Raw genomic sequence first — 27,737 nt, 5'->3', positions numbered from 1 at the left:
CAATCATCATATCAGACTTATCAACAAGTCTCATATTTACATTATAATCAATGACGGCATCAGGCTTCATGATTGGCTCTCCCGTCCTGTAGCTGACCTTCCCAGTTCTCTGCAATTCCCCCTTGTGGATGGTGCTGATCATATTCATGACCTTCTTGTCATGCCACCTGATCGCAAGAAGCTTGTCTGACTTCTTCAGGTGAACATCTCCCCTGGATGATGATGATGCTTCGAGGAAACTAGGCCACTCTTTCCTATAGCTCCGTACAGTGCCAACAGTGCCAATGCCGTGTTCAGCAAGGTATTTGGAGAGTTTCGGTGCTGTGTAGTAATTGTCTGTGTACAGCACATGATTACCACCAAAATACCTCTCCATCAGCACTTTTACAACAGAGCCAGAGAAGCCAAGGGGGTCTTTCCTGTTCACATCCATTGTGCTAGCAGAGTAGATGACAAAATCCAGGATATACCCCGTCTCACAGTCACACAGCACAAAGAACTTTATCCCAAAGCGGTGGCGTTTGCTGGGAATGTACTGCATGAATTTGAGACGTCCTCTGAACAATACCAGGGATTCGTCTATGACGACTTTCTGCATAGGCCGGAAAAACCGCATAAATCGATCCCTAATCCTGTTGAGAAAATCCCTCACTTTCCACAAAGGGTCAGTTTGGGACGGGTTTGCATTGTCAGCGAAGTGCAGGTATCCAAGCAGCTGTCGTAACTGATCCCGTGACATATACTTCCCGAATATTGGGATAGTAGTTATGTCATCCACGAGCCAGCACTCCTCTAACTCATGTCTCTTTATATGGGGCATCAAAAACATTAGTGCAAAGAACACATACAGCTCTCTGATCCCGACAGGAAACCACGACACTTGCTTTGGTGAGCCAATAGGTCCCAGCCCTTCTGCTGCACACTGAACTGCATACCTATTGGTGTCATCGCTGACGTGCTGCACGATTTCATCATCCATGAAGGCCAGGAAGTAGTCAACAAAGTCATCTCCTGCATTGCATGGGAAGGCAGGCTGTATTCCAGCATTTGTCATATCAAACGGTGGATTGTGTGGCTGAAAATCTGCACCGTCAGACCAAACAAATGCATCCACTTGCCCTGTGCGTGGTTCAGTGGCAGGGGCAGGTTGCATTGCACTCGTTTCCCCGTGAGAAGGAGCTGAGGTGGAGGCAATGAGTGAGGCAGGAGGCAAGCGGGAGGGGGGTGAGGCAGGAGGCAACGGGGAGGGGGGTGAGTGTGGGGGCAGTGAGTGGGGGGGTGGCGAGGGTGAGGGAGCTGAGCGGGGGGCAGGCGGGGGGGTTTCTGACCTGGTGCGTGGTGAAACTTGACCCTTTCTACCCCGCTTATCACCTCGCTTATCTCCTCGCTTATCGCCCAGCTTTGCCCTCCAACTGCCACGCATCCCCTTTGTTCTAGGCCTGCCTGCACGGCCTGCCTTCCCTCGCTTTGCAGGCTTTGGTAATTCGTACTCCTCAGATGATGTAGACTGAGGAGAGGGCACGACAGATGATGATGATGATGATGTGAGGGCAATAGGGCTAGGGGAACGGGAAATTGATGGGAAATGCCTAATAGGGCCTGGTGTGGGAGACGTGAGCCTGCGCTTCACTCCCTTCCCACGTGCAATACCAGATTTGCCCATAGGAGCCTTTCCTTTCCCAGAGTAAGTTGGGGGTGGTGGGGGGGAAACAACACGATCACTTTCATCACTGTCACTATCAATGGAAAATGGTTCACCACCAATCACTGCCAAATCATCACTGCCTGCTGTGAGTGTGTCACTTTCACTGCCACAATCAAGAGTAGTACTTACAGTTTTGTCCAGCTCAGTTCTAATTTCAGGAGTGCTCAACCCCTTCTGCCTCGCCGTCGCAGTTCCTTTACTGGTGTAGAGGTAGAGGGAACACTAGCACTAATCATTGTAGAGGAGGAAGCGAGCGACGATGAGTCGGGACGGAGCGCCATTATCACGCACAGAGCTGGACAGATACTGACTGATGCGGGTCAGGGCAGGGGTGGGGGGGGCCCCCTCGGGGTTGGAGGAGGGAGGTGTGGGATGGCTGGCGTGAAAGAACTCGACAGCTACTCTTGCGTGAGACAATTTGCGCGCCGGGAAAACGCGCGGTGTTCAAAATATTCACAATCATTCCAGAATGACACCCGCGGTTTGGTCCAGTTTTGTCACTGTCATTCTGGAATGACACCCGCGGTTAAAGGATTAAGGTAATTAGGCATTTATGTAAATGCCAATGTCTCGTATGTAGCCTTGTGCTAAGATGACGGATTGATCATAAATCAGCTGATTCACGTTTCAATATATTATTATTTTTCATTTAATGCCCATGATTTGATGACATATTTTACATTTACTATATAAACAATAAACCACCATCACTTTTATAACTTACGTTTCGTTTCGTTTCGTTTTCGTTTCGTTTCGTTTTCGTTTCGTTTCGTTTTTAAAGGCTCCAACATGCTTGCATGTGTCGGCCTTGGTCACCTAATGGCGGCTCTCCACGCTGCACGATCTATTGCAGCCGCCCTGTTCAGTCCCTTAACCCTAAGGTCACACTTAATGACCTCGTCCCATGTCTTTCTCGGTCTACCCCTCATAACCCCACCCCCAATATTAACACTTCTCACCTTCCTCACCCAATTATCATCCCCCATCCTCTCCACATGTCCAAACCACCTCAATCTACCTCTCCTCATCACAACACCAATACACTCCAGTCCCATCCTACCTCTCAACTCTTCCATTGTAAACCCAGCCCCTCCAGGCCGTGGACGCAGGGACACACTGCACATCCACCTAATCACTGTCATTTCTGTACGTCTGAGCCGGCGAATATCTTCCTCCTTCACTGCCCAGGTCTTACTGCCATACATCATTACACTCCTAACACATGCTGCATACAAAGACCCCTTAGCACGTAGGGAGAGCCCTCTCAATGTCAGGAGAGGCAAGAGCTCCCTGAACTTCTTCCAACCACTTCTCACCCTAGCCACAGAGCAAGCTCCAGCCCCACCTCCAGCACACAACATGTCTCCCAAATAACAAAACTCTTCCACACACTCAAGAGATTCACCAGCAAGTTCAATCCCTTCACGTCTGACAATCTCCACCTGCTCACCCCGGCACGCCGCACACATAAAATCAGCATTATCTCGCAGTCTACCTCTGATACCACTACATCTCTTATGCACCCATTTATCACACACACCGCACAAGATGGAATTACTTCCCACGCCCTTGTGCCAAACTGCACATGGCCACTCTCCCTCGTCTTTGACAGTACCGCCACCAACCTTAGATATCATCACTTTTGTTTTATCTGCATTTACCCTTAAACCCTTTTGCCCCATACCATCTCTCCACTTCCTAAACCTTTCCTCCGCCTCCCTTTCATTCTCTGCAATCAACACCAAATCATCAGCATACAACAACTCCCACGGGAGTCTGTTTCTAAAGTCACGTGAAAGGGTGTCAAGTACCATGATAAACAACATGGGACTCAAGACTGACCCCTGATGCACACCAACATTCACGGAAAACTCATCACTCAAATCTCCATTCACTCTCACCTGGGTGTGAGCACCCACATACATGGCCATAACTACCCTAACCAGCCACTCCTCCAAGCCAAGCTTTCTCATTGCCCACTTCACCACCTCTCTAGGGACTCTGTCAAAGGCCTTTTCCAAATCAACAAAAACAAAATAAAGATCCCTTCTCTTACCAATATATTTTTCCTGAAGCTGTCAAACAATGAATATGGCATCAGGGGTCCCCCTACCTGGCATGAACCCAAACTGCATCTCATCATTCTTCACTCTCTCTCTAATTATACCTTCTAAAACTCTCTCCATTACCTTCATTATCTGATCTAAAAGCTTTATACTTCCATAATTTCCTCTTTCCAGGGCATCGCCCTTCCCTTTATACACATTTACAATTACACTCTTTAGCCAATCATCTGGGACAACACACTCATAAATAATCCTATTTATCAGGTCAGTGATGAAACTCACCCCTATATCGCCTGAGGCCTTCAACATTTTGGCAGTCAACCCCGACACACCTGCTGCCTTCCCCACCCTCATCCTGCCTATTGCCTCACTCACAGTAGCAGTATCAATAAAGGCCAAGGGTCAGACACTGGATCTGCTGGCTCCAAACCTTCCCTGTCCCAGTCAAACTCCTCATTCAACAACCGGATATAATGCTCTCTCCATGCATCTTTAATATCCTCACTGTTCACCACTACTCTTCCTTCATCATTCTTCACACACTGCTCACCTATGATATCCCAATTATCCCTCTTCACCTGACCTGCCACCCTAAATATATTTTTCCTTTCCCCATGATTTAGGTTATCAAGTAATTGTCTCTGTGACTCAGACTTTGCCCTGTATACCTCTCTTGTAGCCCTACGCTTGGCAGCCAAATATTCCTCTTTTGCTACCACCCTTCTTCCATTCCCTGAAAAGCCTTCTTTTCTCCTTAATTGCAGCTTCTACACCCTCATCCCACCACCAAGTTACTTTATGTCTTGGTGGTCCTCTTGTCCAGCCGCATGTTACATCAGTAACTCTCAAGAAATCGTTCTTGAGGGCTCTGTACTGTTTGTTAACGCCTCTGTCTACAGCTCCCTGTTCAGCCACCACTCTCCTCAACTCGCTATAGAAGGCATCCCTTACTACTTGGTTTTTCAGCTTCCATATTTTCCTCCTAGGTACATAAGTCCTCTTTTTCATCACTTGTTCTTTAAGCACCATATCGCAAATCAATAGTTTGTGCTGCTGCACACACTCCTCACTTCCTATAACTTTAACATCCCTCACTAACCTCCTATTGGCCCTCCCAACCAGAAAATAATCTATCTGACTGCTATTAAAAAACTAGTGTACTTGCTAAATAAACTGATACGTAAATAAACGATGGGGAATCGTCCTGATGGCAAATTGTCCCTACTCGGCCTCACAGTCACAGGGACTCACAGCCCTCACTCATCAATGTCAGAACTGCCTGGCTGGGCAGGGCTAGCTAATGAGGCTGGACCGGTGGACAAATGTGTGTGGTCTAATGCCGACAGTGTGAGGTCGTTTTTGTTGCGTTTGCACATTCGCTGTTCACTGAGCCGCGGATGATCCATCGTTGTTGCAAATCGTTCCCATTGTATAGTGGGCATAGGGTACTAAAATTTTGACATTGTATAAGCGAAATATCGTACAATGAGGCATTGTATAATGAGGGTTTACTGTACAGTAAAAGTCCATTAATCCGAATGGTAGTGGACCGAGAATCATTTGGATTATCAGATTTTTCGTTTTTTTGGGGTGAGACCCCTGAGACGCTTAATTTCATGTTTAAAGTGAAATTGTTCCAAGTGGATCACTTTTCATTCATTCACGGTACAATATGGCACATATTAACATTATGTATTACACAAATTTTTTACTTAAGAATGTATTACTGAAGACACGAACTGTAATTGGTAAATTAAGAAATGTTTTGGGTTGTTTAATTCACCAGTAATGCATAGTGTTGAAAACAGCAGTTGTGGGCAGGTAAATCCAGTTAGAGAGAGTAAGTCCAGGGTTAATAATAATATGCACATATTGTAAAAGCACAAAAACTTAATATGTATTACTGAGGAAAACTCCTTAAGCCTATGGTACAGATCCAAAAGTGGTCGGTTATTTACAAGGAGTTGCCAGTCCATGCATTACCTGATCTATGACCACACCGCTCAGCACTTCGGCGCATTTGGCATCCAGTTTGAATTTTTTAATTTTGATTTTTTTTACTTTTTGGGGTTTTTGTTAGCCTTCTTCAAAAATTCGGATTATTGGGATTTTCATATTATCCATGTTCGGATTAATGGATGTTGAATGTAAGGAGTGCGAATGATGAGGTGAAAGAGAAAGAAATTGTCCAGGTGCATGAGGGTGCGAAAGTGGATGTGTGTGGAGTAACTGTAACTAAATGGAAAGGTGAGAGTGTGAGAGAATGGGAGTATGGATGGGGTGTATGTGCAGGAGTAGGTGAGAATGAGAGGGCAAAAGAAGTAGTGTGTATTGTTGTGAGTAAAAGATGGAAGAAGAACATAAGAGAGTATGGATCAGTTGGATCAAGGATTGTGTGGGTAAGATCGAAAGTTGGAATACTAATGTGGGCGATTGTGTGTGTATGTGCCAACACAAGATCGTGCAAGCAGAATGAGTGAAGAGTTCTGGACAAATGTGGAAGTGTGCATGGAAAAGTTTGGAAGGAATGAGAGAGTGTTTTTGATTGGTGATATGATTGGTAAAGTAGGGAATGTCAAGGTAGATGGAATAGTTGGTGAGTGGGGTGTGCCTGCTGAGACAGATGAGAATAGCAGTGTGTTAGTGGACATTTGTGCCGGGAGGGGGTTGGTGATAGCCAGTACCCTCTTCAGCACAAAATGATCCACAGGTATACATGGCAAGTGATGAGAAGGGTGGGTGGTGAACTGAATGAAAGGAAGGCAGTGATTGATTATGTGTGTGTGGATGAAAGGATGCGAAGATGTTTAATGGATGCAAGAGCTTATAGAGGTTGGGGGAGTGGACTTTCTCACCACTACTTGGTGGTGGCCAGAATCAAGATCCAAGTAAGATGGAGAAATAGAAGAAGGGAAGGATGGGAGGAAGGAATAGTTACAAGGAGAGTGGAAAGGTTACAAGAGGATGAGAAAAGGTCAGAATATAAGAGAGAAGTGGAGGAATGATTGGGTAAATATCGATTGGAGCAGATGGGTGACATGGAAGCTGTGTGCAAGATATTCACAGAAGAAATATGTGCAGCATGTGATGTGGTGTGTGGGGTGAAGAGAAGACAGATGGGGGTGCAAGGAACAGCATGGTGGAATGAAGAGGTGAGACAGGCTGTGACACAAAAGAAGAAAGCATACAATGAATGGATGAGAAATAGGGACGTGGAAGAAGTTGAGAGGCAGAAGAGAGAGTTATATGTAGAAAGGAAGAGAGAGGTGAAAAGATTAGTAAGAGAGAGTAAGGAGAGAGTGGATGAGGAATTTGAAAGGAGTTTGAGTGTAAGGTGGAGGGATTGTACGAAAATGTTCTGGAAAGAGGTGAAGAGAGTAAGACAGGGTGGCAGTGAAGTTAGTAGGGGAGTGAATGATAAAAATGGTAGATTACTAGTGAAGAAGGGAGAAAAAGTGAGCAGATGGAGAGAACACTTTAAGGAATTGTTGAACATAGAGGATGGAAGTAATGCAAGTATAAGTGGCTGGGGAATGGCTGTGAGAAGGAGGGAGGTGAGAAGACAGGAAGAAATCAGTAGGATAGAAGTTGTGGAAGCAGTGAAGAAAGTCAAATTGGGGAAAGCCCCAGGAATGGAGTGTGTGGTGAAATGCTGAAGCTTGGGGGAGAGATAGCAGCAGAATGAATGTGGAAGTTGTGAAGATTGGCATGGGAGTAAGGTACAGTCTCGGAGGATTGGAAGTCAGGTATAATTATTCCCTTGTACAAAGGAAAAGGGGAAAAAGAAGTGTGTGGTAATCATAGGGGCATTTGTCTTCTTAGTATAATAGGAAAAGTGTATGGTAGGATACTTATTAACAGAGTTAGAGAAATAGCAGAGGAATTAGTTGGAGAAGAACAGGGAGGCTTTAGGAAGGGAGGAGGCTGAGTAGATCAGATATCTATTCATAGGTCTTTAGTGGAAAAGTTTCTAGAGAAGAGAAAGAAGTTGTATGTGGCCTTCATGGATTTGGAGAAAGCATATGACAGGATTGTGGAAAGTATTAAGAATGGAGTAGATGGGAAGTTGTTGAATGCTGTGAAGAGTATGTATGCTGGTGCTAAGGCTGCAGTGCATGTGGATGGTGAACTGAGTGAATTTTTCTCTTTGAAGGTTGGGTTGAAACAAGGATGTGTCATGTCTCCATGGTTGTTCAATCTGTACGTGGATGGGGTAATATAAGAGATACAAGGTAGGGCAGTGGATGTTGTAGTGGCCCTGGTGAGAGAGGGTAGTGTTTGGAAACTCCCTGTACTGTTGTTTGCAGATGATACTGTGTTGTTGAGTGAAGACAAAGGGGAACTGCAAGGCTTGGTGGATGAGTTTGGGAGAGTGTGTTTCGTTTCGTTTTATTTCGTTTTTTAAAGGCTCCAACATGCTTGCATGTGTCGGCCTTGGTCACCTAATGGCGGCTCTCCACGCTGCACGATCCATTGCAGCCTCCCTGTTCAGCCCCTTAACCCTGAGGTCACACTTATTGACCTCGTCCCACGTCTTTCTCGATCTACCCCTCATAACCCCAACCCCAATATTAACACTTCTCACTTTCCTCACCCAATTATCATCCCCCATCCTCTCTACATGTCCAAACCATCTCAATCTACCTCTCCTCATCACAACACCAATACACTCCAGTCTCATCCTACCTCTCAACTCTTCCATCGTAAACTCCTGGTGTTGGACGCAGGGACGCACTGTACATCCACCTAATCATTGTCATTTCTGTACATCTGAGCCAGCGAATATCTTCCTCCTTCACTGCCCAGGTCTCACTACCATACAGCATTACACTTCTAACACATGCTGCATACAAAGACCCCTTAGCACGTAGAGAGAGTCCTCTCAATATCAGGAGAGGCAAGAGCTCCCTGAACTTCTTCCAACCACTTCTCACCCTAGCCACAGAGCTAACTCCAGCCCCACCTCCAGCACACAACATTTCTCCCAAATAAAAAAATTCTTCCACACACTCAAGAGATTCACCAGCAAGTTCAATCCTTTCACGTCTGACAATCTCCACCTGCTCACCCTGACATGCCGTACACATAAAATCAGCATTATCTCGCAGTCTACCTCTGATACCACTACATCTCTTATGCACCCATTTATCACACACACCACACAAGATGGAATTACTTCCCACGCCCTTGTGCCAAACTACACATGACCACTCTCCCTCGTCTTTGACAGTACCGCCACCAACCCTAGATATCATCGCTTTTGTTTTATCTGCATTTACCTTTAAACCCTTGTGCTGCATACCATCTCTCCACTTCGTAAACCTTTCCTCCGCCTCTCTTTCGTTCTCTGCAATCAACACCAAATCATCAGCATACAACAACTCCCACGGGAGTCCGTTTCTAAAGTCACGTGAAAGGGCTTCAAGTACCATGGTAAACAACATGGGACTCAAGACTGACCCCTGATGCACACCAACATTCACGGAAAACTCATCACTCAAATCTCCATTCACTCTTACCTGGGTGTGAGCACCCACATACATAGCCATAACCACCCTAACCAGCCACTCCTCCAAGCCAAGCTTTCTCATTGCCCACTTCACCACCTCTCTAGGGACTCTGTCAAAGGCCTTTTCCAAATCAACAAAAACAAAATAAAGATCCCTTCTCCTACCAATATATTTTTCCTGCAGCTGTGGAACAATGAATATGGCATCAGTGGTCCCCCTACCTGGCATAAACCCAAACTGCATCTCATCAATATTCACTCTTTCTCTAATCATACCTTCTAAAACTCTCTCCATTACAGAATCTAAAGATGAATGTAGGGAAGAGTAAAGTGATGGTCTTTGAGAGGTGAAGTCAGTGAATGTACAATGAGGTTGGATGGTGAGGAAATGGAAAATGTGAGTGCATTTAAGTACTTGGGTAGTGTGATGAGTAAGGATGGAAGTTTGGAGGGGTGAAGTGCTTGACAGGGTGCAACAGGGAAGAAAGGTTGCTGGTTCCTTGAAAGCAGTGATAAGAAACAGGGAAGTGAGCATGGAAGTGAAAAAGTTACTACATGACAGTATTGTGATACCAACTCTAACATATGGAAGTGAAGCTTGGATGTTGTTGGAAGGACACAAGTCAAGAGTGAGAGCAGTGGAAATGAGTTATTGAAGAGGAGCCTGTGGAGTCACATGGAGAGACAGGCTGACAAATGAGGATATAAAGAAGCATTGTGGTGTGGATGTGGATGTGATAGGAAGCATTAGGAGGAAGACACTGAGGTGGTTTGGCCATTTGGAGAGGATGGAGGGTAAGAGACTAACGAGGAGAGTGTATGTGAGTGAGGTGGAGGAGGAGAGAGGGAGGGGGAGGCTGAGGATGAGATGGAGGGATGGAGTGGAGATGTATATGAGAAAGGGGAGTGTGAGTTGGGAGCTGGGCAGTGAAATGGCGGGGGACAGGGTAACATGGAGGTGATTTGTTTGTGGCCACCCCATACGGGATTAAGGCATCTGGCAATAGATAGATAGATAGATATATATATATATATATACAACAAGACCTCACTGTAACGAACTAATTGGGGCCCAAACCATTCTGGAAAATGCGAAATTCCAATAAAAGCAACATCCGGACTTCTCCCTGCTAATCCAGACCTTTTCCGAAATATCAGACATTAGTCCAGATTGCATGAACGGTTTTTAAATTGTTTTGGCTACCATTTCGGTACTGTACTGTGTTATAACTTCACTACATTAATCAAATGGTATAATAATACTGTACTGTACACTGATAAACATGTCTTTTATTTACCTTATCGTGGTGAACATAGCTGGAATGGTCAGGCAGTCTGTACTGCTTCTGGCTTTATCGGACTTTTCCGATATATAGGAAATTAGTCCAGTAGCTCCAAGAGTCCGATAAAAGCGAATTCCGGACTATTGAAGTCCGTTATATCGAGGTTTTGCTGTATATATATATATATATATATATATATATATATATATATATATAAATATACATATATATATATATACTGTATATATATATATATATATATATATATGTGTGTATGTGTGTGTGTGTGTGTGTGTGTGTATGTATATACAGTGGTTCCTCATATTTCGACGTATTTTACTTCAATGCCTCGTTTTTTGCGCAAGAAAAAAGTTTCCCAGGTGTCTCACACTTCACGAATTTCCCTACATTTCAATGCTCCCAGCCAGCAGCTGATGACGCATGCCTGAGGCTACCAACATCCTATCGACCTTGAGCGATCTGAAGTCTCAAGTGATGGCCGTCTACAACAGAAACATGCAGGAGCATAGACAAGCCCGGATCACACAGATCACATGATATTTTCAGTAGAGACAGAATGTGGCTGCTATTCTGCAAGACTTGTATGTGCCAGCAGGGGTGGATGAAGGAGGGGAAGTGGACAGAGAGTAAGTGGAGGTGCTGGAGCCTGATTTCGACTTCGAGGGCTTCCGTCTAGGTGATGGGGGCTAGAGGATGGAGGGAATGGAGAATGAAAGACAAGAGGGACGTCATTCATTCATTCCAAGGGAGGAAGGGATGCTGTGCCATTCCTCTGTTTTATTCTCTCTCTCTCTCTCTCTCTCTCTCTCTCTCTCTCTCTCCAAGAGAGGAGGGAGGGAATGGACAGTGAAAAAGAAAAGAGGGACGGCTGTCACGCCTTATCTCCTCATTCACGCAAGGGACGCATTTTCTGCCATTTCTTTATTTACTCTCTCTGTCTCTCTCTCTCTCTCTCTCTCTCTCTCTCTCTCTCTCTCTCTCTCTCTCTCTCGTGTGTGCAGATTCCCTTTATCTCTCTCTCTCATGTGTGTGTGTGTGTGTGTGTGTGTGTGTGTGTGTGTGTGTGTGTGTGTGCAGATTACCATTCTCTCTCTCTCTCTCTCTCTCATGTGTGTGTGTGTGTGTGTGCAGATTACCGTTCTCTCTCTCTTTCTCTCTCTCTCTCTCTCTCTCTCTCTCTCTCTCTCGTGTGAGTGTGTGGGTGCAGATCATCTTTCCCTCTCTCTCTCTCTCTCTCTCGTGTGTCTGTGTGTGTGGCAGATCATCTTTACCTCTCTCTCTCATGTGTGTGTGTGTGTGCAGATCCCTTAGCGCTTGATGTGGGGTTGGCGGCGTCACAGGAGGGTAGGGCCTGTTTGTTGTTATAGTACTTTCTGACATGGTAGGTACATGTCCCACCGGAATGCTCCTCTGTTTTTCCCATTGATTCTTAACTTAACACATCGACATTTCACATTTCGCGCAGTGTTGGCGTAACATCCAAGCAGCGAAAAATGAGGAACCACTGTATATATATATATATACAGTGGAATTTCAAATATCGATGGGCATATGTACGTAGTACATATGTAGTTTGAGAGGAGCGAGAGTGTGCTGTTGATTGGAGACATGAATGGTGAAGTTGGGAATGTACGAGTGGATGGAGTGATTGGTCAGTGGGGTGTGCCAGCTGACGTAGATGGGAATGGAAGTGCTTTGGTGGACATCTGTGCTTGTAAGGGGTTGGCAATAGCCAGCACCTACTTTCGACATAAGATGATCCACTGGTATACATGGAAAGTAATGAGGAGGATGGATGGTGAATTTGTTGAACGAAAGGTAATGACAGACTATGTGCGTGTGGATGAGCGAATGAGAAGACAAGTGTTGGATGCAAGAGTGTGGAGAGGGTGGGGGAATGGAGTCTCTGACCATCACTTAGTGATGGCCAAGGTAGAGCTGCAAAGAAAGTGGTTGATGAGACGAAGGGGAAGACAGGAGGAAGCAGCTCCTGTGAGAAGAGTGGAGAAATTGCAAGATAATGAGAAAATGATAAAGTATAAGAGCTTAGTGGAAGAAAGATTGGGAAGGTATGAGCTAGAGCAGATGGAAGGGGTGGAAGACGTATGTAAGATATTCACGGAAGAGATAGGTGCAGCGTGTGAGGCGGTTTGTGGAGTGAGGAGGAGATGCAAGAGTGTGCAAGGGACAGCATGGTGGAATGATGAGGTGAAACGAGCTGTGGAACAAAAGAAGAAGGCATATAGTGAATGGTTAGCGAGTAGAGATAGGGGAGAAGATGAGAGAGAGAGAAGAGAGAGGTATATGTGAGCAGGAGAAGGGAGGTTAAGAGACTGGTGAAGGAGAGTAAGAAGAAAGTGAATGAAGAGTTTGGGAGGAATCTGAGTGTGAAATGGAGGGAGAGTAAGATATTGTTTTGGAAGGAGGTAAAGAAAGTAAGGCAGTGTGAAAGGGGAAATAGTAGGGGAGTGAAAGATAGGAATAATAGATTGTTGGTGGAGAAGAGAGAGAAATTGAAGAGATGGAAGGAGCACTTTGAGGATTTGTTGAATGTAGAGAGTGAGAGCAGTGCGAGTATAAGTGGTTGGGGAATGGCTGGGAGAAGAAGAGATGAAAGGAGGGAGGAAGAGATTAGTAGGGCGGAAGTAGTGGAAGCAATGAAGAAGATTAAGTTGGAAAAGGCCCCAGGAATTGATGGAGTATGTGGTGAAATGCAGAGGTATGGGGGTGAGATTGTTGTGGAGTGGATATGGAAGTTGTGTAGATCGGCATGGGAAGAGGGAAGGGTTCCAGGGGACAGGAAATCAGGTATAATTGTTCCTTCATACAAAGGAAAAGGGGAGAGAGAAGTATGTGGTAACCATAGGGGTATTTGCCTTCTTAGTGTGTGGTAAAATATATGGTAGAATACTCATTGATAGGGTTAGGCATATGACAGAGGAGCTAGTTGGAGAAGAACAAGGGTGATTTAGGAGGGGAAAAGGGTGTGTAGATCAGATATTTGTTCTAAGATGTTTAATGGAGAAGTATCTAGAGAAGGGCAGGAGAGTGTATGCTGCCTTCATGGACTTGGAGAAAGCTTATGAAGAGATAGGCAAGGTATGTGGAAGGTTTTAAGAATATATGGAGTGGAGGGGAAATTGTTGAGTGCTGTGAGTATGTACGAGGGAGCCAGGGCTACGGTGCGAGTGGATGGTGAGCTGAGTGAGTTCTTTGATCTCAGAGTGGGGGTCTGAGACAGGGTTGTGTGATGTCTCCATGGCTGTTTAATATATACATGGGTGGGGTTGTAAAGGAGGTGCAGGGTAGGGCAGTGGATGTGGGGGTGGCTCTAATGAATGAGGATGAGATTTGGAAGCTTCCGGTGTTGTTGTTTGCTGATGATAGAGTACTGTTGAGTGAAGATGAATGGTAGTTGCAAGGTTTGGTGAATGAATTTCGGACAGTGTGTAGGAGGAGGAATCTGAAAGTTATTGTAAACAAAAGTAAAGTTATGGTGTTTGAGAGGAATGAAGTCACGGAGTGTGCAGTGAGGTTGGATGGTGAGGATATGGAAAATGTGAGTGCATTCAAGTACTTGGGTAGTGTGATGAGTAAGGGTGGAACTTTGGGGGATGAAGTGTGTGAAAGGGTACAGCAGGGAAGGAAGGTTGTTGGTACACTGAAAGCAGTGATGAGAAATAGGGAGGTGAATATGGAAGTTAAGAAGTCACTGCATGCTAGTATTGTGATCCCTACCCTGACGAATGGAAGCGAGGCATGGACCTTGCAAGAGGGGAACAAGTCAAGAGTGAGAGCAGTGGAAATGAGTTACTTGAGAGGAGCATGTGGAGAGACACGTTGACGAATGAAGAAGTGAAGGAACGCTGTGGGGTGGATGTGGATGTGGTTGAGAAGATTAGGAGAAATACACTGAGGTGGTTTGGACATGTGAAGAGAATGGAGAATGAGAGACTGACCAAGAGGGTGTATGTAGGTGAGGTGGAGGGAGGGAGAGGGAGAGGTAGACCGAGGATGAGGTGGAGGGAGGGAGTTGAGAGGTATATGAGGGGGGGGGGTGAGTTGGGGGGAGGGTAGTCAAATGGTGGGTGACAGAGCGACTTGGAGGCATTTTGTCTGCGGCCACCCTTTGCGGGATTAGGGCGTCCGGCTATAGATAGATAGATAGATATGTACGTAGAAATCACCGCGAAATTCAAATCATCGAAATTTAAACTGAACTTCATATGGGAAAAATTAGTTTGGGTCCTGGGCCTTTGAACCTAACTACCTTAAATAATGTTTTTTGCCCACACCCCCTGTAAACTTTATGAACTATAATTGTGGTTAAGTAACTGTAGTTCTGCATTGTATTGCCATACTGTCAGCAAGTGTGTACTTGGTGTATTTCTGCCCTTTCCTGTATTGCCATTTCTCCTTTGGCTGCGAAGATTTAGAGGTGCCAGGGCTGCTCTCGTCCATTACCAGTGGTACGCGAAGAACCACTCTTGCTTGCCATCTTGAAACAGGTAAGTTGCGACGAAAATACAAAGAAAATACATACAACTAAATTGCAGTGCAATGCATGGCCACATAAGGAAGGTACAGGCTGAAAGTGCAGCACTTGGCTGTAGAGGGCTGGCTGCTGGCAGGACAGTCGCAAGATGGCTGCCAACAACAGAGCATCGCCGTGCACATGGCTTGTTGTTGTTGGTGCCTACTTCCGTTCTGGAGCTCTTGTCCTTTAACAACATGACTATTTTTTTTCTCAGTCTCTGTTGTTCATTTCTGTGTTGCTTCTTATACTGTATTCATAATTACCGCACTTCTCTTCGTTTCAGTATTCTTCCTACTGTACAGTATTTGCTACCACCTGTTATTCATTTTGATTTAGTATTTCTACTATTGATTCTCTTCCTTTAATTTTTCTTGTTATATCTTTGAGTTATTAAAGTATTGATTGAGTAATAATAAGTATATTTATAGAATGACTGGGAATCGTCCAGGATGCGAATTGTCCTGATGAGAAATTGTCCATGTTTTGATGGGGAATTATCTGACGGGCGAATTGACCTGATGGTGAATTGTCTCGGAACCATTTCATCGTATGTCTCATATACTGTATGAATAAATTATGTTGATTTTCATTCTCTTCTTGACACGTCACATACGATATTAGGTTAGGCTCATACTTTTTCTTATAATTTTCCATCACTTTTAGCATTTTGGTTCGCATCAAAAATATTATCTTTGCTTGTTCTGGTTGGAGTCTGGCCCTGATAGCACATGTCACATACAATATTAGGTTAGGTTAATACTTTTTCTTATAATTTTCCTTCACCTCTAGCATTTTGGTTTGCATCAAAAATATTATCTTTGCTTGTTTTGGTTGGAGTCTGACTCTGAGAGCATCGAAATACGCGACTTTGTATTGAAAAGTAAGGTAGGCAGACCACTTCAAAATGCATCGAAATTTGATTCATCAAATTCTAAACTGTCGAAATTTGAGATTCCACTGTATGGATATATATATATGTATACAGTAATCCCTCTGCTTTCCGGACGCCCACTTTCCGGACATCCCCACTTACCGGACATTGTGGGCCTGGTCCATCAGAACCGAAAATGGCCAAAAAAAGAAAAAAATCCCCCCAAAATCCAAATTTTTCCCACCCGTAATTTGAAATTGCCACACGACGCCAAACAGCTGCTTACACCATGGCCCCTTCACCCCTTCCTTCCTCCCCCCTCCCCCCTTCCCTGTCAGGGTTGCCGTTTGTTATTTTTCATTACCAAATGTGGGCCAATTTGGTAATGAAAGATTCGTTTGGTAATGAATCTGAATAATGCATTACCAAATGAATTTTTCACATGTATGAGGATACACAGGATGGAGATGGTGGATTGTTTGCTCTCTCTGATTAATCTGCTACCCTACATAGCGTGAAAATAATCAACATGCTGTTAATTATAAGGAGAGTGATTACATGTGTTTCCACTTGTATATATAATTAGTGAAGAATAAATGCTAGCTTTACGAATTTGGTAATGAAAAGTTAAATTTGGTAATGAAAATGGAGGGGTTTGGTAATGTGGCTGTTGCGATCTGGCAACTGTGTTTCCCCATCAACAACAGTGACTGCTTAACTTCGATGGTGAGTGGCTGTTTATCGTAGTGGATGCCAAATGTACTCGTTTTTTTTTTTTTTTTTTTTAAATAAACAGTGAATATACTGCAATACCTCGCCTCTGGACCACATGGGAATTTACAGTGTTGTACAGTGTTAAGAAATTTGAACTTAGAGTGCAAAGGATCAACTGTGGAGTGCAAATTGGCAGTTTATCTGGCGGTTAGAACTGCAGTGGTGCAATTAAGAACAATGTGCAGTGTTAAACAATTATAACTCACAGTGCAAAGAATTTAGTGCAGCACAACACTGGATTACTGTACGTGCTTCAAGAGCATTTTCACTACTGCCAAAATCTTAGAAAGGCAGCCACAAACGTGATGTAAGTACCCTGGCTGAGGTACAGTCACTTCTAATTCCTCATTCTTTGGTTCCTTTTCATTTATTTCATGCTTTATGTCCATTATTGGTGTGAATAGGGTCTTAAATAGGTTTAAATAGGTGCTATGCATGTCTGGTAGGGAGTTATTTAGGTGGCTTTCAAAGTTAGGCTGGGTTAGGGTCTATAAGTACCAGTCCAGGAGGCTGGTGCCCACTATCTGGACAGGACCACTTTCCAGACGTGCCTTTGGCTCTATTACGTCGGATAGTGGAGGGATTACTGTATACAGGTAACTCGCACGGAACACGATCTCACGGAACGCGCTCGCAATTATACACGGTAAGGGCTGGGATACATATAAGACAACGTAAGATTAAAAAACCATTATGAAAACTACAAATTAACGCAGGAGAGGCCTTTGAAAGATCAAATCCTCGAACGTCACCGCAGCGCGCGGTTTGTTTTGATTACGTGACGATCTAGGCGGGAAATTATTCAGTGAGTGAGACATTCCTGAGTACAGTAGCACAGTATTTGTATGTTAAATATTTACAGTACTGTACTGTTCTGGTAAGTTTATGTGCAACTTAAAGTACTATTAACCCTTTAAGTCCGGGTCGGGTCTTAAGACGGGTTCTCTTGATGGATACCGGGTCGGGACTTTTGAGTAAAAGAGCCTCAGGCAACGGGTGGTATCATTTGATACCCCCCACCTTCCATGTTGCACTCAGAGGGGTCTGGGCTCTGACGTCATATGTAAACAAACCTGCTGGTACAAATGTACCGGGTTTTGGAGTGGATTTTTTTTTTATTTTCGCATTTTATGCTCAAATAATTACCTAAAAATGACTCATAAATCATAAAATAATTTTCTACAAACAAATATATGCCTAAAATCCTTCAAAAATATGCTGTAATAACAGTACATGTGACCGATTTTTTTTTCACGTCTGCAACGCGCAGAGGTTAGGCAGCGCGATTGTGCGTATCGTGGAGTTAGAGGGAAGTCTTCATTTTTCGCCCTCAGCACAGTCTTCAGATGAGATGGCAGAACCGGACAGCACTTTGCAGAACTCTGAAGTGACTAGTAGACTTGGTGAAGAGAGGGAAGTGCATGACCGCCGATTTTGAAGGATTTTCGGACAGTGATACACAAACTCCGTCAACCTCAGGGGTATCAGTGAGTAGTGCTGGCGTGAAACGTAAGTTATCGCCAGGTTTGGAGTACGATAGTGATGACCAGGAGAGTGGTAGTGACAGTGAGGGGATGGCACAGGAGAGTGGTAGTGACAGTGAGGGGATGGCAGACAGTGACAGTGATGGATTTATTCCCGTGAGTGACGAGAGTGATGATGATTCAGACCTAAGTGATGATGATGATGATGATGATCCCAGGGTGTGTGACCCTCCCCATAGGCCTGGTGGTATTGGTAGTGCTGGTGGATCTGGGTTTATCTGGGCAAATGGTGATAGATTCATACCAAATTGCTATAGATTTGATGCAACTCACAGTGGAGTGACAAGGGCTGCTGGAGTAGACAAAAACAGTTCTGAAATGGAGTATTTTCTCCTGTTTTTTGATGGTGAAATTCTTGATTATTTGGTACAAGAAACCAATAGATATTATCAGTTCATGAAGGACAAACATCCTTTTTCTCCACACAATAAAATGAAACGTTGGTATGATACCAGTGTACCTGAAATGTACACATTTCTTGCACTCACTCTTCTGATGCCACAAGTAAAGAAGCAAAATGTTCGTGACTACTGGAACCGAGATCCACTGATTCATACCCCAATATTTCCCAAGTACATGCCCAGGGACAGGTACCAGCTACTCATGCGATTTATTCATTTCACAGACAACAACCATCCCAGTACTGATGACCGCCTTTGGAAGGTTCGTCCAGTAATTGAAAAGATAAGGGAGCGTATTCGCTCCTTCTTTGCACCCCATCAGAAACTTGTTATTGATGAAAGTCTCATTCTGTTCCGTGGCAGACTTATATTCAAGCAATACATTCCCTCCAAAAGACACAGATTTGGAATAAAAATTTTTGTTATTTGTGACTGCCTAACTGGCATAATGTTAAGACATTATAGTGTACACTGGCACTGATATTGATGTACCTGCAAGAGATCCCCTAGGATTTTCTGGCTCTGTGGTAAAAAACACCTATACAACTCCCTCTGGACATGCATTGCACCTATTTAAGACCCAAATCACACCAATAAGGGACATAAAAGACTGAAATAAATGCAAAAGAACGATAAAATGAGGTTTTAGAGGTGAGTTCATACAATATTAAACATTCTGGGTACTTACAAGTCCCTGGCTCCTGGACTGGTTTGAACTGCCAGTTTGCAGTCCACAGTTAATCCTCTGCACTCTAAATTCTAATTTCTTAACACTGCACAACACTGTAAATTCCTGTGTGTTCTAGTGGCGAGGTATTGCAGTTTATTCACTGTTTATTCACAAAAAACAAGCACCTGTGGCTTGCACTGCTATGAGCATCTGCTCTCGATCGCAGTTAGACTGTGACTGTTGATGTTGGTGGGGTAACAGAGTTGCCAGATCGCAACGGCCACATTACCAATCTCCTCAACTTTCGTTACCAAATTTAACTTTTCCTTACCAAATTTGTAAAGCTAGCATTTATTCTTCACTAATTATATATACAAGTGGAAATACATGTAATCACTTTCCTTATAATTAACACCATGTTGATTATTTTCACACTATGTAGGGTAGCAGATTAATCAGAGAGAGCAAACAATCCACCATCTCCATCCTGTGTATCCTCATACATGTGAAAAATCCATTTGGTAATGCATTATTCTGATTCATTACCAAATGAATTTTTCATTACCAAATTGGCCCACACTTGGTAATGAAAAATACCAAATGGCAAACCTGACAGAAGAGGGGGGAGGGGGAGGAAGGAAGGGGTGAAGGGACCATGGTGTAACAGGTGTTAGGCACCAGGCGGGAATTTCAAATTACAGGAGGGAAAAAAGTCAGATTTTTTCGAATTTTTTGCGGTTTTTGGCCCATTTTGGGAATATTGGATCCCAGGACGATTATGTCCGGTTAGTGGGGATGTTCGGATAGTGGGCGTTCGGATATTAGAGGGATTACTATATTACTGAACAAAGAATTTACTAACATTGACACTTGGGCTAAACTGCTTGATGGGGCTTGAAGATGAGTTCTGAGGCTGGGAGCATTGGTTAGTTACCACCTGTTTCTTTCAGAGGTTAAACTAAATGCACGTCCAGTTGAGAAACGGGAAAATAAATTCACACTGGCACTCACTGCATTACGGTTCCCTTTAATTGAATGCACTGTTGATTCTGGGCACTTAAACATCTTCACAATATCACATGTTCTAGCACCACTGTCCAGGTTGGCTAGTATACCACGCTTTTCTTCCAGAGAATGTTTCTTCTTACTCACACCTTTACAGTACTCCTGGGTACCCTTGCCCTTCCTTGAACCCTCAGCGCTGCGGTCACTCATTATGTAATCGTGAAACACGTTACACAACACACGAACTAGAGACTCAAGAGAGAGTGTCCTGTGAGTGTGAGATCACAACACAAAGTGGTGCAGGATACAATGTCACAAACATGGCGGCGGTGGTTAAAAAAAAAGTGACTGCAGAGATGTGGAAGCTCGTGAAAATCGTAGGAAAATCGTGAGACTCCAAGGAAAAAAACATTCCCTTGCCAACATGAAACGAAATTTCGCGAGAGTGTATATCACGAAAATAGTGACTGTACTGTATATATATATATATATATATATATATATATATATATATAAATACTGTGTTTACATATATATATATACAGCCAGCCCTCCACATTTACGGATTCAACTTTCGCGGGTCTTGCAGATTCGCAGATTGCCCCTCTGTGGAGCCAAGATTCCATTCGCGGCTGCAAAAGAATTGTTGAACATACAGGATGGAAGTAATGCGAGTATAAGTGGCTGGGGAATGGCTGGGAGAAGGAGGGAGGTGAGAAGACAGGAAGAAATCAGTAGGATAGAAGTTGTGGAAGCAATGAAGAAAGCTAAATTGGGGAAAGCCCCAGGAATTGATGGAGTGTGTGGTGAAATGCTGAAACATGGGGGATAGATAGTAGTAGAATGGATGTGAAGGATGTGCAGATTGGCCTGGGAGGAAAGCAGAGTCCTGGAGGATTGGAAATCAGGTATAATTATTCCCTTGTACAAAGGAAAAGGGGAAAAAGAAGTGTGTGGTAATCATAGGGGCATTTGTCTTCATAGTATAATAGGAAAAGTGTATGGTAGGATACTTATTGACAGAGTTAGAGAAAGAACAGAGGAATTAGTTGGAGAAGAACAGGGAGGCTTTAGGAAGGGAAGAGGTTGTGTAGATCAGATATTCATTCTTAGATCTTTAGTGGAAAAGTTTCTAGAGAAGGGAAAGAAGTTGTATGCGGCTTTCATGGATTCGGAGAAAGCATATGACAGGATGGATAGACAAGGATTGTGGAAAGTATTAAGAATATATGGAGTAGATGGGAAGTTGTTGAATGTTATGAAGAGTATGTATGATGGTGCTAAGGCTGCGGTGCGTGTGGATGGTGAACTAAGTGAATTTTTCTCTTTGAAGGTTGGGTTGAAACAGGGATGTGTCATGTCTCCATGGTTGTTCGATCTGTACATGGATGGGGTAATAAAAGAGGTACAAGGTAGGGTAGTGGATGTTGGAGTGGCCCTGGTGAGAGGATAGTGTTTGGAAACTCCCTGTACTGTTGTTTGCAGATGATACTGTGTTGTTGAGTGAAGACGAAGGGGAGCTGCAAGGCTTGGTGGATGAGTTTGGGAGAGTGTGTAAGAAACAGAATCTAAAGGTGAATGTAGGGAAGAGTAAAGTGACGGTCTTTGAGAGAGGTGAAGTCAGTGAATGTACAGCAAGGTTGGATGGTGAGGAATTGGAAAATGTGAGTATGTTTAAATACTTGGGTAATGTGATGAGTAAGGATGGAGGTTTGGAGGGTGAAGTGCTTGAAAGGGTACATCGTTTTCGTTTTTTCGTTTTCGTTTTTAAAGGCTCCAACATGCTTGCATGTGTCGGCCTTGGTCACCTAATGGCGGCTCTCCATGCTGCACGATCCATTGCAGCCTCCCTGTTCAGTCCCTTAACCCTAAGGTCACACTTAATGACCTCGTCCCATGTCTTTCTCGGTCTACCCCTCATAACCCCACCCCCAATATTAACACTTCTCACCTTCCTCACCCAACTATCATCCCCCATCCTCTCCACATGTCCAAACCACCTCAATCTGCCTGTCCTTATCACAACACCAATACACTCCAGTCCCATCCTACCTCTCAACTCTTCCATTGTAAACCCAGCCCCTCCAGGCCTTGGACGCAGGGACGCACTGCACATCCACCTAATCATTGTCATTTCTGTACGTCTGAGCCGGCGAATGTCTTCCTCCTTCACTGCCCAGGTCTCACTGCCATACAGCATTACACTCCTAACACACGCTGCATACAAAGACCCCTTAGCACGTAGGGAGAGCCCCCTCAATGTCAAGAGAGGCAAGAGCTCCCTGAACTTCTTCCAACCACTTCTCACCCTAGCCACAGAGCTAGCTCCAGCCCCACCTCCAGCACACAACATGTCTCCTAAATAACAAAACTTTTCTACACACTCAAGAGATTCACCAGCAAGTTCAATTCTTTCACGTCTGACGATCTCCACCTGCTCACCCCGGCACGCCGTACACATAAAATCAGCATTATCTCGCAGTCTACCTCTGATACCACTACATCTCTTATGCACCCATTTATCACACACACCGCACAAGATGGAATTACTTCCCACGCCCTTGTGGCAAACTGCACATGGCCACTCTCCCTCGTCTTTGACAGTACCGCCACCAACCCTAGATATCATCACTTTTGTTTTATCTGCATTTACCCTTAAACCCTTTTGCCCCATACCATCTCTCCACTTCCTAAACCTTTCCTCCGCCTCCCTTTCACTCTCTGCAATCAACACCAAATCATCAGCATACAACAACTCCCACGGGAGTCCGTTTCTAAAGTCACGTGAAAGGGCTTCAAGTACCATGATAAACAACATGGGACTCAAGACTGACCCCTGATGCACACCAACATTCACGGAAAACTCATCACTCAAATCTCCATTCACTCTCACCTGGGTGTGAGCACCCACATACATGGCCATAACCACCCTAACCAGCCACTCCTCCAAGCCAAGCTTTCTCATTGCCCACTTCACCACCTCTCTAGGGACTCTGTCAAAGGCCTTTTCCAAATCAACAAAAACAAAATAAAGATCCCTTCTCCTACCAATATATTTTTCCTGAAGCTGTCGAACAATGAATATGGCATCAGTGGTCCCCCTACCTGGCATAAACCCAAACTGCATCTCATCAATATTCACTCTTTCTCTAATCATACCTTCTAAAACTCTCTCCATTACCTTCATTATCTGATCTAAAAGCTTTATACCTCTATAATTCCCTCTTTCCAGGGCATCACCCTTCCCTTTATACACATTTACAATTACACTCTTCAGCCAATCATCTGGGACAACACACTCATAAATAATCCTATTTATCAGGTCAGTGACTAAACTCACCCCTGTATCGCCTGAGGCCTTCAACATTTCGGCAGTCAACCCAGACGCACCTGCTGCCTTCCCCACCCTCATCCTGCCTATTGCCTCACTCACAGTAGCAGTATCAATCAAAGGCCAAGGGCCAGACACTGGATCTGCTGGCTCCAAACCTTCCCTGTCCCAGTCAAACTCCTCATTCAACAACCGGTTATAATGCTCTCTCCATGCATCTTTAATATCCTCACTGTTCACCACTACCCTTCCTTCATCATTCTTCACACACTGCTCACCTATGATATCCCGATTATCCCTCTTCACCTGACCTGCCACCCTAAATATATTTTTCCTTTCCCCATGATTTAGGTTATCAAGTAATTGTCTCTGTGACTCAGACTTTGCCCTGTATACCTCTCTCCTAGCCCTACGCTTGGCAGCCAAATATTCCTCTTTGCTACCACCCTTCTTCCATTCCCGGAAAAGCCTTCTTTTCTCCTTAATTGCAGCTTCTACACCCTCATCCCACCACCAAGTTACTTTATGTCTTGGTGGTCCTCTTGTCCAGCCGCATGTTACATCAGTAACTCTCAAGAAATTGTTCTTGAGGGCTCTGTACTGTTCATTAACGCCTCTGTCTACAGCTCCCTGTTCAGCCACCACTCTCCTCAACTCGCTATAGAAGGCATCCCTTACTACTTGGTTTTTCAGCTTCCATATTTTCCTCCTAGGTACATAAGTCCTCTTTTTCATCATTTGTTCTTTAAGCACCATATCACAAATCAATAGTTTGTGCTGCTGCACACACTCCTCACTTCCTATAACTTTAACATCCCTCACTAACCTCCTATCGGCCCTCCTAACCAGAAAATAATCTATCTGACTGCTATTTCCCCCAGACTCATACGTAATTAACCTACTGTCTCTTTTCCTAAAATATGTGTTGCACACAATCATGTCCGTTGCCTCCCCAAACTCGAGTATCCTTTCCCCTTCTGCATTCCTTAGACCATATGCACATCCCCCATGCACTCCTTCATAACCTTGGGCTGCTTCACCTACATGACCATTTAAGTCCCCTCCCAAAATCACTATCTCATCATCCCGCATACCACCCACTACATGTATTAAATCATCCCAAAATCTATCTTTCTCTGATTCATCCAATCCTGCCTGTGGAGCATATGCCGATATAATCACAGCTATCTTTCTTCCCAACAGAATTTTCACAACCAATATCCTATCGTTTACTCTCAAAACATTCATAACGTATTCCACCCATTTCTCCGCAACCATCACACCAACACCTCCATATCCGTCTGTCCTCCCCTGCCAAAACAACTTATAGCAACAGTCCTTCCCAACAATCTTTCTGGCTGATCCACCCCTGTACCGGACTTCCTGCAAACACGCCACGTCCACCCACCTCCTACTGAATGCCTCAACGACTTCCCCTGCTCTTCCCCTCAAACTTCCCACATTCCATGAACCCACCCTCATCCCCATGGGTGATTTACTGTCCTCAGGCTTGCTTTGAAACCTTTTTTGTTTTGTCATCTTCAGTATTAATAAATGGGGACAGACACAGCACAGGTCCCACTCACCGCACAATCCCAGGTCCAGGCAATGGATCTGGGACCCCTAGCCCACCAGCTTACCAGTGGCTGTGGTAGTGGCCTCGGGGCACCCTGCCAGGACAGCTGCAGGGACACCCTCCAAGCGCGTCTTGGCACTGCAACTATCCCGCCATTATACACCCACTGATAGGGCAGCCTCCTGGGACGCTACTCCCAGGTTCGGGCCCCTCTCTATTGGGCGGAAGCGGCAGCCTGGGAACCGCAATGCCCTGTACCCTCTAGCACAGGCCCGAGCCCCATCTCGCCCTGGACCCATGATCTATGCCGGCGGAACCCCCGCCACGCCTCCCCCCAGAAGTCCGCCACTAGGTAGCGGGGGCAAAGTTTTCTGGCCGCATGCCCTTGCTGGCGCCAACCCCTGTAACGTAGTGGGATACGTTGTGTGAAATGTAAAGTGCATGTGGTGTAGTGCATAGATAGTTAGAGGAAATGTTTGGGAGAGTATGCTGGTCTACTCTCCATGTTACTGTCACACTGAAAAGGTCAGCAAAGGGGGATGGTTAGATAGCTAGTGAAACAGGAGCTCCAGCTCTCCCTATCACCAGCATTCCCATTCCCCTCGGGAGTACTACCCTGTTCGGCCCGTGCTACGGGAAGAAAGGTTGCTGGTTCTTTGAAAGCAGTGATAAGAAACAGGGAAGTGAGCATGGAAGTTAAAAAGTTACTACATGACAGTATTGTGATACCAACTCTAACTTATGGATGTGAAGCTTGGACATTGTTGGAAGGACACAAGTCAAGAGTGAGAGCAGTGGAAATGAGTTATTTAAGAGGAGCTGTGGAGTCACATGGAGACAGGCTGACGAATGAGGATATAAAGGAGCGTTGTGGTGTGGATGTGGATGTAATAGGAAGCGTTATGAGGACCACACTGAGGTGGTTTGGCCATGTGGAGAGGATGGAGGGTGAGAAACTGACGAAGAGAGTGTATGTGAGTGAGGTGGACTGGGGAAGAGGGAGGGGGAGGCCAAGGATGAGATGGAGGGATGGGGTGGAGAGGTATATGAGAGAGGGGGGTGTGAGTTGGGAGCAGGGCAGTGAAATGGCGGGGGACAGGGTGACGTGGAGGTGATTGGTTTGTGGCCACCTCAAACGGGATTGAGGCGTCTGGCAATAGATAGATAGATAGATAAAGTGAATGAAGCTTTGTAGGAGGGTTCAGCAGCAACAGAGGCATAATCCTCCAGTCTTCTCTTCTGTGTTAAGGTTGTTTTCTTATCCTAATTACAATATTCATTTCCTTCTTTGTCATGTTCTATTACTAGTTAATGTTTTGGACTATAGTGGCCATGTCTCAGATTATCACTTCGGAAAGAGATTAAGTACATTTTTTTTTCTTCTTTTTTCCTAAATGTAAAATTTCACAGTGCTTATTATTCTAACTTTATCTTGCATTCCAGCTGAGGCCCTGAAAAAAGAAATCAACGATTGGATTGCGGCCAAGAACAATCCTAAGAGCACATCTTGAGGGCAGGACTTGGGTAGCCACGTATGTTGTGCCCGTGTTGCTGTGGTCACCAGGTGACCAGGCGTCTCTGTAGCAGCCCAGGCCAGAGATGCACAAATAACTTAGAACTTCTTTCATTTAATTATATTTTTCTTTTCTTTTTTTTCTCCCCCCTCCCCCCCATTCCCTCTTAAATGCTCTGAATTACAGTAGCCTAGCTTTAGGCCTCAACACCTCGCAAGGGGTAATATGGGATTGGCTGTTACTGTCTACATTTTATCCACTTTTGATAAATAATTTTTGAAGAGGACTTCCATCTCCAAATAATGCAAAGAGAACAACTTTATGTTTTTAACAGTAAGGAATAGCTTCCTACTCTTAATATCTATCAGGAAGCTTCTCATAATGATATTTTTGTAGAGGGGATTTTTCTCTAAGATTATCTATGAGTGAACACTAGATTATTGAAGTGTTCCTCCTCTCGGCCACTTTATTGATAATAATGCCTTGTCTGACTGTAGCATGCCATACCAACACTTCATGGTAGGTAGTGACAAACACTTTTCAGAAAAATCTCAGAAAACTTAATGCAATCATAAAACTTAAATTTGTTGAATTATATCAAGGTGCCTGCAGTTAATAAGTTATAAGTGTATTAAATTTTCAGTAATATTGCTTTGAAGTTTTGTTGATATCTCTTCAGTGGTAGGTTGTCTGAAAATTTTATGAGTACTGGTATATATGTAGGTGAAAATAAGTGATGTAGGAAGAAGAGGGACCTGAAGAGTGAACAGCACATTCAGCCATTGGTCTCTCTGTTTTACACAAGTGTAAAGGTATTTTAGGACTAGATTTTTTTATTAAGGTATTTTGCTGTCAGTTAAAAAAGTGAAGGTCTTAGATGTTTTTATTATCATATATGAAACTGAAGGTGTTCTTAATTAATGGATTTTT

At 44.3% G+C, this 27,737-nt stretch overlaps 1 protein-coding gene across 1 annotated transcript in view; it reads left to right on the top strand.

Annotated features, from left to right (window-relative positions):
- Positions 1-27,106, top strand: part of Ube4B (Ubiquitination factor E4B) — a 645,009-nt gene extending 617,903 nt beyond the window's left edge. The window contains exon 26 of the mRNA XM_080266571.1: positions 26,737-27,106. Within this exon, the coding sequence (XP_080122697.1) occupies positions 26,737-26,804 (68 nt within the window). The 3' untranslated portion in view covers positions 26,805-27,106. The remainder of the gene's footprint in view (positions 1-26,736) is intronic.
- The last annotated feature ends 631 nt before the right edge of the window (positions 27,107-27,737 follow it).

This window comes from Coenobita brevimanus, chromosome 21, assembly GCF_032717465.1.
Source record: "Coenobita brevimanus isolate Jiangsu-jjx chromosome 21, ASM3271746v2, whole genome shotgun sequence".
NCBI classification, from domain to species: domain Eukaryota; kingdom Metazoa; phylum Arthropoda; class Malacostraca; order Decapoda; family Coenobitidae; genus Coenobita; species Coenobita brevimanus.
The sequence above is the reverse complement of the archived record's forward strand: the minus strand, read 5'-3'. Positions and strand labels throughout refer to the sequence as shown.